The sequence below is a fragment of the Epinephelus moara genome, chromosome 19, assembly GCF_006386435.1.
Source record: "Epinephelus moara isolate mb chromosome 19, YSFRI_EMoa_1.0, whole genome shotgun sequence".
NCBI lineage: Eukaryota > Metazoa > Chordata > Actinopteri > Perciformes > Serranidae > Epinephelus > Epinephelus moara.
In genome coordinates, this window is record NC_065524.1 from 36,892,997 (window position 1) to 36,904,867 (window position 11,871).

Below are 11,871 nucleotides of genomic sequence, written 5' to 3' on the forward strand. Positions count from 1 at the left end.
ACACATAACCTTATTCATCCCTACAACAGGAAATACTTTTTCCCTAACCTGATATGAAGTGTGCGCTGCACATGTGAGCATTTTTGATGATGGTCTCCGTCCAGTCCTTTGGTCTTATCGATTTTAGGTTTGTCTGGATACACACTGTTTAAGGTGTGTTAAGACAGAAAGCATATCTGTTCAGCCTGTTGACTCCTCCTGAACAGCCCCCCAATTTTCTGAAGCATAAAACGAAGCACTTGAGAAACTGCTGCTCGTGCTCAGCAACCACATTCACACCTTGACGTTGCCCAACACTTCTGTTTGTTGCTGTTAAGCAGATGCAGAAGAATGCCAGGGAGGTGGGGGTTAAGTGTCTTGCCTGAGGCTGCTGCCATCTACTGTAACTCAATGAGTCCAGGTTATGGCCCAGTTGTGCAAAGAGCCTCTGGGTCCTGAACCGCTGAGCAGCAAAGCCCTGCGAGGAGCAGCTGCACGCTCGGCACAAAACATACAGTAAATAAGACAGTGAGGGAAAACTCACCTGAAGAAGGTGACGAAGAACTGCACCAGGTCCATGATGCTGTTATGCTGAGAGAAGGCAATCTGATGGAAACGGGAGAGACCACAGAGGGTTAGAAAATATATACAGTTAATACATAATGCACATTTTAAAATCTGTGGTCCAAAAATAAATGTAAAAAAAACGCAGCAGAGAAACTAAAAGAGGGCCTTGAGTATTTTCTTATGCTGCAAAGGATTGGTTTACATCAGTAATGTTTAAACCCAGTGGTCCTATGCTTAATTATGACCAGGAGAGACAGTTTAAATGTAGATGTTCTACTCATACTGTAACTTTTTATTTTCATTTCTGCACATGGATTCACCTTAAACATGAAAGAGCCTAGCGTGTCGTCTTCAAAAGTGTCAAATCCTCACATTTAAAATGTTTGGCATATAGGCTTCAGTTATTGGTTATCTTTTGTGTTTGTGTGCATGAATGTGTGTTTGTGGTCTATTTTATCTTCCTTTCAATTTTTATCATCACCCACATACAGAAACAAAATCATTTCCTGGGTCCTGACCTTTGAATTCATCTGGCATTGTGACATGAAACAGCCGTTTCTTGGTTAAATTAAAAAACAAAAAAACAACCAATTAACGCTGAGGTGAGACTCAATGAGCCAATCAGAGCTATGGGTGAGACTAATGCCATTGTGAAGCTACTGTCAAGCCAAGTGCCAGAACCAATGAGCAGAAATAACAATGGTGAGCGCCATAGATAAGACAGACACTGGTATTGACGCTGTTGTAAATCGACGTGTCTTCTCAAGATTGCCTCGACATGATAGTTTGTTTTTACTTTGCTCTGCTCCACTCTTAAAAGCCCTGCAAAACAAGCATGTTGGCATTTGCTTAAAAGCGAGAGCCATGAAAACTGTCTAAATGGCATGTAATCTGTCAGCCAGCAGCAGCGACCGTGATTGTAAACTGACAAAACAAACAGCAATGTCAGTCTCTAGAATAAAAGCCATGGTAGTTTTCCTGGTTGACAAAGTATTGCCTGCATGGACAATGTTGTTCACAATGTCACTTTATGTAAGCCTGAATGACCAACCTGGTCTCACTCTGAAGTCATTGAATACCGGAGCATGGGCAGAGAGTTCTGGTGTCAAACACAGACAAAAAAGCCGTCCTTTCACATCAGCATGATATGTAGCCGGTCGCCATGACTGTTTACTGGTGTCTGGCTGTGTCGGGGGAAACGCTGCGGGACAACAACATAAGTTAAGGGGGTGGAAGTCTGAGTAGGGTGGTTGGAAGTGGTGGTGGATGGGTCCAACAACCACCAACTTTCACCCAGAAGGCCTGTGTTTGCTGCCTGTATGATTACAAGCCAAACCCTGTACTTTTTTTCCCATTGTTGAAGGAAAAGACATCAATTTGCGGTGCTGTCCCAATGTAGTGTGTTGATCTTGAAGGAGACTGTATGCAAACTGTACAAATGGAAGTCCAACCATTCATTTTCAACCACTTATCTGAAGTCGGGTCGCAGGAACAGCGGGACGAGCAAAGCATTCGAGACGTCCCTCTCCCCAGCAACCCTTTCCAGCTCCCCTTTGGGGATACCGAGGCGTTCCCAGGCCAGACAAGATATGTAATACTTCCAGCGTGGGCCTGCCCCGGGGCCTCCTACCAGTGTATTTTGAATACAGACAATGCATGTAACAAGGTGTAGTTGACACTGCGTCCCAGGACGTCAACAACCAATGCACCCAGAGTACCTTGCACGTCATACTGTATGTCGATGTGGAAAGTCCATGACCAAGATCTTATCAATCTCCCTTGACCTGGTTGTGTTTGTACATGCCATATGATCATGGTGACATATGTCGCTCTCACCGCCGAACTTCAGTGGTGGATCCGGCTTATCTGCCAGTTATGATAACTGTTAAATGGTGTGCAGACTCCACCTACGCTGTGCACCATAGGCGTACGCCGGCGTGCTTATGGTGCCGATCCATTCGTGTAAATACACTGGTCTGTAGTGATTGGTAAGGGGAAGTCGAATCCCCCCTTCCCCACAGAGATCGGTTAGACTGGACACAATGTCAGATTGAAGATGGAAACTGAGTGATGCAAGTTGACGATTCTGTCTGATGTCAAGCAACCAAAATCATATATCAACATAATATGACACGTACATAAAGTTAGACAAGCAAACCTTAAGTTCAGTCCGACCTAAATAACCAATCTGTCACCTTTTTTGAATATTCATTATCGGTCTGACAAATAGAATGAATTACAGTGTCACCACGACCTCTCAGTTCATGTTCTTAATCATGTTCTTCCATCTGCTTCCACACACCAGAAAAAAGCAAATGGTTTTAATATTATAAGATGATTTGGTTTTCAAATAGTTTCTTAAGAAGTACGACTGTCTTCGATATCTGTAGTAGAGATAGTTTTGTACAAAGCAACCGAAACACTCTGACTATACATCCCACAAATCCAGCAAGCCCATAACCATTACATAACGTTGCTTTCCTAACATGTGTTACAGAGCATCATGTGAAACTGATGCAATAACTGTGGAGGAACATCTCTCTTACCTAAGGCCAATGTTCAGACCTCTTACGTAAGGCCAACATTTTTATTTCTGCCAAATACATTCTCACATGTTCTTTATCTCCTTGACACACACACACACACTTGGAATACAATACGTGCCATCACCCATATGGTTTGTAGGTTATTATAAGATTAGCCTGTGAGAAAGGCTTCTGGCCTTTTGTGCTCTCCGGTTTTCTGCAGCACTTTGTTCAACTGAACTCCAACAATCCGACTGGATGCTACAGCACCACTGAATCCACTGACTGCACCATCCATCATCGTGCTTTATGTGCTGGGATGTTGGTGCAGTGTGTGGCCCTCTGCTGTCCTGAGCCTCAGACGTAATACATGTCGACTCACTCATGCCGCAGGATCGTTTTAAAGGGTCAATTCACCCAAATTACAAAAAACAGAATCATATTTTTGCCACTTAGTTCTGTTGGTGTTAAGTTACGCAGGCAGTGTCTGGTTTGAGCTGCTGAGATTTTACGTTATCTGGCTCTCAATCATCTGCCTCAACCCAAAATATAATGGAGGTGATTGGGATATTGTTTGTGCTCTTCAAAACATTAAAGAATGACATTTGAAAATCTTTAAGGTAAGCTGATTTTGCAGAACCAAAGTCCCAGCCCAGTGGCCAGAAGAAAATGTAGGCATTGCTGCAAACCATGGCACCTTATACTTATCATATCGATGTTTCTAAAGTGATGTAGTATGAGCTGACTTTGTCATTAGGTGGTGGAGGGGATGATGGATGGCGTGTCACTGAGGCGAGACACCTGCCAAGCAAATGGTGACAAATGGTCACCAAAGTTTACCCTCTTTTCTTACGCAATGGTGTTGAATTTTTTTCTGTGCCAAATTACCTGCGAAGTCACCAAAAAAAGGTGTTGCAATTGCTCGTTTCAGCAAAGTACAAATACATTACATTTGTACATTTAATACATATCATATCTACATTATTAAAGCCGATGGGCTGACTTTGTCATTGGGAGGTGGAGGGGACGTTGGATGGCGTGTCACCGAGGCGACACACCTGCCAAGCTGCAGACCACTGTTCAAGACAAACAAATAACAAAACCAGTTTCTTTTCAGCAAGTCATTTCTGTGTTTGCTGCAGATATTCAGGCACCAAACATGAATGTTTTTCAGCAACCTGTCACTGTTTTTCACTAGTGATAGTGCCATGAAAAGTGGTTGTTTTTATACAAAGACATCACTCCATGTCCGGTCAGGATAGTGCGCTAATAGCAGTTGTTCTTTACCAAAACATGCCTGTGTTTCCAGATGGGATTGTGCCACCAAAACCTCATCTTTCCTAATCATAAACAAGTGTTTCTTGTGCTAAACCTAACTGCACATTAACCACAGCATTGTTAGGGTATATGCAGGAATCCTGAGGTTAATTTCAATACCTTTTTAAGACTTTTTTAAGACCTTCCAAAAAAAACCTTAAGACCTCATCGCCACTTCACGCTGTCGTTAGCAGCAACGCATCTTTAACTTACTAAACAGTTGTAGTTTGCAATTAAATGTATGGAGCACAAACATACAACAGAACTCAGGTAAGATGAGATGGATCTTTTATTGTCTTTTGCTCCTCTGTTTGGCGCCGTTGCGTGATGTCGCACAGGTACGCACACGGCCCCGAGTGGCAGTCCGAGTGTGCCTACCTACACATCGTTGTTTGTAATAGTTGTGAGGAGGAAAATAAATTATACATTCATGGATACTTTTTGTCAAAGCTTGAATGCCAAGAAAATTTAGTACTTCATAAAATCACGATTAAGACTTTTTAATACTTTTTAAGGGCCTTAATTTTCCGACATTTGATTTATTAACTTTTAATACTTTTTAAGACCCCGCGGACACCCTGATTGTTCAAACATAAGGAAATGTAAAGATTCAAGATATCCTCTACATAACAATGTACAAATGTGACATATCAGTGGTTTGCATAAATGTAAAATACCAGCAATTTTTCCGGGGTTGAAAATCCACCCTTTAATGTCTTATGATAGTTCCTAACGTACTTAATGCCATAATTCGTGACTTAACGAGTTGAAACAGTCAACGACTTGTGTTGCGCTGTTTGGCATCATTCTAAAACTTTTTATTAAAGTTTGAACTAGATGAACTAGATGAGACGGTGTATCATCTCTGTGCAACAACTCTCTGTACTTCTGATCTGATTTGCAGCTTTTCAGACTTATTTTGTGGCTGAATATAATTTGTAGCTTCTTAAAATCTGAATGAGGATAGTGATAGTGAGATACTGGCTACAGTGATGAAACAAAACCAGCATCAGATGGACTGTATTTATAATCAATACGCCACAATAATATAAATAACCAGCGCCAATTCATCAGTCAATGAGAATGTGTGTGTGTGGGCGGGGCATAAGCACATACAGCCAGCAGCAGCAGCGACCCACCAACACCGGCACACCGTGAGGACGGAAACAGAGGGCTCGGTGGGGATGGAGCACCTGCTGCAGCAAACGAACACACCATCTGCGGCCATTTTGACTTGACCAGCAGACTTCACTACAAGCTGATTGGCTGTTGAAAGAGGTGACGTGCTTTACGTTCTAAAACCAGCCACCAGCGAATTGACTAGCTGAGTTGCAGGTGACACCATCAGCCGGCTTGGGTCGAGCTCAGACCACCAGTTTACACTGCTGCAACTTTTCTCTGAAACAGTTTCATCTCATCGCGAATCTTCGGTCTGAACTGGACTTTACAGGGAGGTCTGTGAAAACTCTGCGTCACCAGTGGGCTGTTTCGAAGATGATCTTTTATAAGTTGCTTATGAGCAATTCAGTTTATGATTTTCAAATCACATTTTTGTTCACTCTGGCCTTGTGACACATTTTACAGAATGTAATTTATGTTGTTAGTTTGTGACTCATTGTTGTTGCTGATTATCTCGACCTGGACATTCTTCAAAAGAAGGTTTTTAATCTAGGCTCCCAGGAAATTGCATTCACCTCAATTGTACTGCGGCTTTGGCAGAAATCTCAGAGAAGGATATCTAAAAACCTGAGCGAATGAAACCAAACCCATCTGCATGAATAAATACCACCAAAACTAATTGAACCTTTAAATGTAACTTTTTTATGCTGATTAATGATAGAAACATTTTTCAATATATGTTAAAAACGATACACTATATGCTGCACCATTAAAATAAAACTAAATAAATTAAAGTGTTAAACATATTTCCACTTGTTTCATCAGCACACACACACCCACACATTCCCATCACCTCTCACCTCATCTCATCCCTCAAAACATAACTCTGCAGTCTGTCTCCATCAACAGCCGTGTGTGTTGACTCTACGTGTGCTCCTGTTTGTGTGTCTCAGAGTGTGTGAGATGCACCCCGCTGCGGCAGAGCAAAGTTTTGGCCTTCAGCTATAAAAACTCCTAAAAAGCCATTGTTGTACATGTTTAAACTTCCTCATGTTAAGAGGATTATTTATTACAGACATAATTGATTTTCCATTCACTTTTCTGCCCTGTAGGGAGAAAACAGAGCAGAGATTTCTGTTGGAGAGATCAGAGCCTCCTGACGCCTCGATTCTACACAGTTAGAGGAAGATGTGCATGATGAGATAGAGAGAAAATGATTCTGACTGTTGGCACAAGATCGGACCAAACCATCCTTACACTTTGTTGCCCTCTTATTGACCCACTATACCAACCTCGCCCTAAGATGTGTTGTGGCTCTATAACAATGTCACAGTTTTTCTACTTTTGCTATAATAACAGCAGTGGTAGAAGAAGTATTCAGATTTTTTACTTAAGTAAAAGTAGAAATAAATATATAAAAAGACAAAAGTAAAGTAAAAGTCCTGAATTAAAGGTTATTTGAGTGAAGTACAGAAGCAATATCAGCACAATTTACCTTAAGAATTGCATGTAAAAGCGGTTGTATGGCTCCTTTCACATTGTTATATTATTTTATACCGTGATCTGGGTGAATACTCTGTTCTGGTTGGCTGCAGGGTGTCCATTAAAAACTGATAATGGACACCCACTAAATAGTTCTGGTGAAACTGTCTCACTGTTCTACAATAATGCACCAGCTACATGACAGCAATCTGTTTACAATTAGTTTACAACACTGAGAGTCGTCCTTCTCTTCAACTCACTACCAGAAACATTACACGCACAATGTGATTTAGCCATGTAGGACATGCTCCTGGATCAACGTCTGTCATCGCATTCCTGTGCCAACATTGCAATCAACCAATCACAGCCCTCTGACATCATAAGTGTGCTGCTCCTGTGCTTCTTTTAAAACTGCCGTGTGCTTCTTCAGAGCTAAGCTAGTTTTCCAAATTGAAGTTAGTACAATTTAACAAGTAATCCTCAGCAACATTGAAGAAAAACTTTGTAAGCTACTGCAGGGTAGGTGAGTTAGCTTGCTCAGTAGATTGGCTATGCTAACGAGTAAACTGGTCAATAGAGTAGAATATTAGCAAGTTAGCTTGCTACCTTGGTAGGCTATGCTAACGAGTAAGCTTGCCAGTATTCTAAAATATTGATCACTAACATTAAGAGTGAGAATGGCTTCTCATTCAGAATGAAATAAATCTGAATGAAATCATTCTGAATTAAAGTTTTCCAGGTAGTTTACATGGGAAATATTCATTCTGAATGAGGGTTTACACGGAGATCAGTTTAATCGCCTTTATTCGAGTCCGCGCAAGGTTTGGGGCAGGGAAGGTTTCTGATTGGATAGGGGGCGGGGCGGATATTACGTGTTTACGTTTACCAGAAGAAAACACTGTAGTCCTCGCTCTGGATAACAAGATGCTTGACGATGCCGTTCTTAGTGCCTTTTTCAGGCTTGTTTTGCTTATATTCTTGAAGCAGCAGTACGACAACAACCTTGTTCTGCTAATGCCTTGTCTGTTGAGGAGGAGAAGGGAGGTAGAAGGTCGAAGAAGGGGGATAGAAGACCGTGCTTTGGCGAATGGAAACCGGTGAGTGCAACGAGTCAGACTGCTCTATCTCAGCCCGTTGCTATGCGCGCTATATACGTCATCGCGCCAGAAGGGCAAGGAAACGAGCATGCGCAGAAAGACCGGAATGAACTTAAAGAGGAATGAGTGTATACAAGTACGAGAAATTCTTTCATTAGGAATTAGAAACGGAATATTCCAGCCTCTTACATCGGATTGAATTTTCAATCGCATTGGCCATTTTCATTCTGAATTAGGTGTTTACAAGATCACTTTTAATAGGAATGAACTTTCATTCCGAATGAAAAGGGAATTAAACGTCCATGTAAACACACTCAATAATGTCATTCTGCAGTTGCAAAGACCTGGACACATTCTCCCTCCTTTTCTATTGCCTATTTAAAACAATTTTTATTTGACAGTGTGGTCCTGGATCAACACAAGCACTTCAATCTTGAAGTGAAAAGCATATGAATTCCTGAATTAAGGCTAAAAACATATTTTGTGAGGTCATAGTGATCTTGACATTTGACCATCAAACTCTAATCAGTTCATTCTTAAGTCCAATTGTGTCAAATTTGAGGAAACTCTTGAGATATGGTGTTCAACAAATGAGACAGATGGAAGGTCACAGTGACCTTGACTTTAGACCTTTGACCACCAAAATTGCTGAGTCCAAGTAGATGTTTGTGCCAAATTCGAAGAAATCCCCTCCAGCTGCTCTTGAGATATCCAATTCACAAGAATGCAGCAGATACAATCACAGTGACCTTAAACTTTGACCTTTGACCACCAAATTCAAAGTGGATGTTTGTGCCAAATTTGAAGAACTTCTCTCAAAATGTTCTTCAGATATCACATTCATAAAAATGAGACAGATGCAAGGTCACAGTGACCGTGACCTTTGACTGGCCAAAATCTAACCTGGAGACCAAGGGAACGTTTGTGCCATATTTGAAGAAAATCCCTCAGGGCATTTTTGAGATATTGCATTTATAAGAATTGGATGGACAGACGGAAAAACCCAAAACATAATGCCTCCAGCTGTGGCTATCGCCGGAGTGGAGGCAAAAAAAGTCAACTACATTTGTTATTTTTTACATCTGCAGCGTGCAGCCTCGATGACATTGAGTTCAGCCTCCAGATTACTGTGGATGAGGACATCAGTTGTAACACTTAATTGTTTACTCAGCTGTCAATGTCAAGTCTTTGTCTTCGGTGTAAAATAAAGTTCAGGATCTAAAACGTTCTGAATAAAAGGCTGTAATTTAACTTCTGATGTCTTCAAATGTGTCTCAGAGAGCTCTTTCATAAGGAATCAGCCCTGTCAGGCAGACCTGCACTCTTTGATTCATTTTCATTTACACGTTAGGAGACGAACACTCCTATATTTCATTCTAATTGGCTTTAACAAGGCTCAGAGACATTTTCCTTTATGAAACTTTGGGATGACATGAAAGTGTTGCTGAGGCCACCGATGTGACTTCACCTGATCCTCATGACAGGTGAACTTCCCAAGATCATTTTTAAAATTAGTGTTAAAAAAAAAAAAGCAGCGCTGCACATAATACGGACTATAAAAACAGTGATCACAGTACATTTGACAGCAATATATTTCAAGCATGTTCGACATGGGGATAGCTTTAAATGGCCCTAATAGCCGGAAAGGCTGTGTCTTTGTCTTTGGTGAATCCTCTGAGACTAGTTGGGAGGGGAAGAGAGAAAGAAATGGGGCAGAATGGGCTTAAGAGGTTTACCGGCATTTGTGCAGCAGGTAAAATGGCCTGACAGTGAAAAACCTGCAGAAAAGCTGATTTGGGTCCAGAGGGACGGAGCATTAATACAGGCATCAGGGAGAAAAGAGCCTGGCTTTGCATTCAGGCTTCCAGTGCAGCAACTTACATCATCACCCCCTGACAGTATAAAGAGTTATCATGAGTGTACACAAACACACACGGCAACACAAAAAGAAAATAAACACATGCACATACGCTGTGAGAAAATGAATAAACATACGATCAGAAACTAATGCAACAAAAAACTATTCATTCAGGTGAGATATAAAAGCACAAACTGGCTCAGCGGACAGATTGTGAACATTAAAGTCAATAAAGTCAATTAATACACACTCAAACATTCCACCTAATTTACTTCTCCCCTAAACACACACACACACTTTCCAGCCTCACACCGACTCCAGCCAACAGCCATCATTTTAATTTACAACAACTGCAGTCGTTAAAAACAACTATAATCAATAAGCTGTTTAGGCCACACCCTTTTCTTCCTGATCCACTGCAGAGCTACACACACACACACACAAGTCTGACACATTACAAACACACACACAAACAAAAAACAAATTAGAGTGCCATGCAAAATTTAATGCAATCTAATCCAATATTGCGTCGTATAAATTTCACTTCCTACTGAGACATTATCAGAGGTGGTAAATCTGTTTTATGGTCATTTCAGAAGCTACAACTTTTGTTTGTTTTGTCTGTACAAACAAAATCCTGGAACAGAAATTATTTGTTTTAAACAGAAAAGGCAGCGCAGGGTTTCACTGTTGCTATTACATTTACAGCCAAAAATTACATCATGATGAGGAGCTCAAAAAGTCTGATAAAGATTGTGAAACATGGCTCAAAGTGCACGGTGCAAGTGCATTTAAGGCGTGTCCAACTCCAAATATGGTCATTAAATGGGTGCAAAGCAATGCATCAGACTACACCTCATTTTAAGAGCTCATTTATGCTCAACATTAGATACAAAGACGGAGACATTTATGGACAAAGCCTTCCACCCGTACTCTGCGTTCATTTCGTTCGTATTTGTGCACGTTTTCTGAAAGCTTACGGACATGGACAAAACACAGCAGTACCACCAGAGATTGTGGAGGCAGTGTAGCATAGTACAAGTGACATTCGACCGTAGAAGACGACGAACACTTTAAAATAATGGCAGAACGAAATGAATCGGTAATATAGTGAAAAAGATTCTCTGTCCATGTGTCAGGATGTGTATAATGGCTTCACAGACCATGGCTGTCTAAAATGCTGTCTCCGTTTAAATGTAGCCGATCTCCTCCTCCATGACCTCATTTGTTTTTGCGTGAAACTTTTGACTCCACCCCCTAGTGCCATCTATTGGCTATTTCTATGCCATCATAAAGGACACATGGAAGTATGAGGGCAGTGATGTTTACAACAACCCTTGTGTCACTCCCAAGTCGTCGGACTCGAGTGCATGAGCAGTGACTTCCAGACACTGATGAAAAAAGCTGTCCCTGAACTTCAGCATAATACATGGCCGGTCGCCATTATAGTTAAATGGCAGCGGGTGGCCTCAGAGGGAAATGCGGCAGGACAAGAACGAGAGTTAAAGCTATAGTGCGTAACTTCTACAGGTCCGTAAATGTCCGTTTCACCCAAGCCACTACTAGAGGAGATGAGACAATGCTGATTAAGCTGATCGGCTCCTCTAACATCTCGCGGTATTTTTCAAGCTGATCGGCTCCTCTAACATCTCGCGGTATTTTTCAATATATATCATTTTTAGTTTGCGTGTCAACCGGTGACATTCCCGCGCTGGCGCACAGGAAATGCTTCCTCACAACAAGAAGGGAGGGAGAGGAAGAGTGGAGAGTGTCACAGCAAGAGGTAGAGCGCAGGTAGAAAGAGAAAGCAACATGGCGGAGAAGCGGCCGAGACACGGTTCAGAAGTGGATCCTACCACAAAGAAAAAGCCTGGACGTTCGGCTGAAGGTCTATTAGCAAAGAAGGAAAGTGACCGACGGAGAAGGC

General features: G+C 41.6%; 1 protein-coding gene across 1 annotated transcript in view; it reads right to left on the reverse strand.

Annotated features, from left to right (window-relative positions):
• Positions 1-11,871, reverse strand: part of atrnl1a (attractin-like 1a) — a 428,607-nt gene that overhangs the window by 186,316 nt on the left and 230,420 nt on the right. Inside the window, exon 26 of the mRNA XM_050071268.1 lies at positions 524-585. Within this exon, the coding sequence (XP_049927225.1) occupies positions 524-585 (62 nt within the window). The remainder of the gene's footprint in view (positions 1-523; positions 586-11,871) is intronic.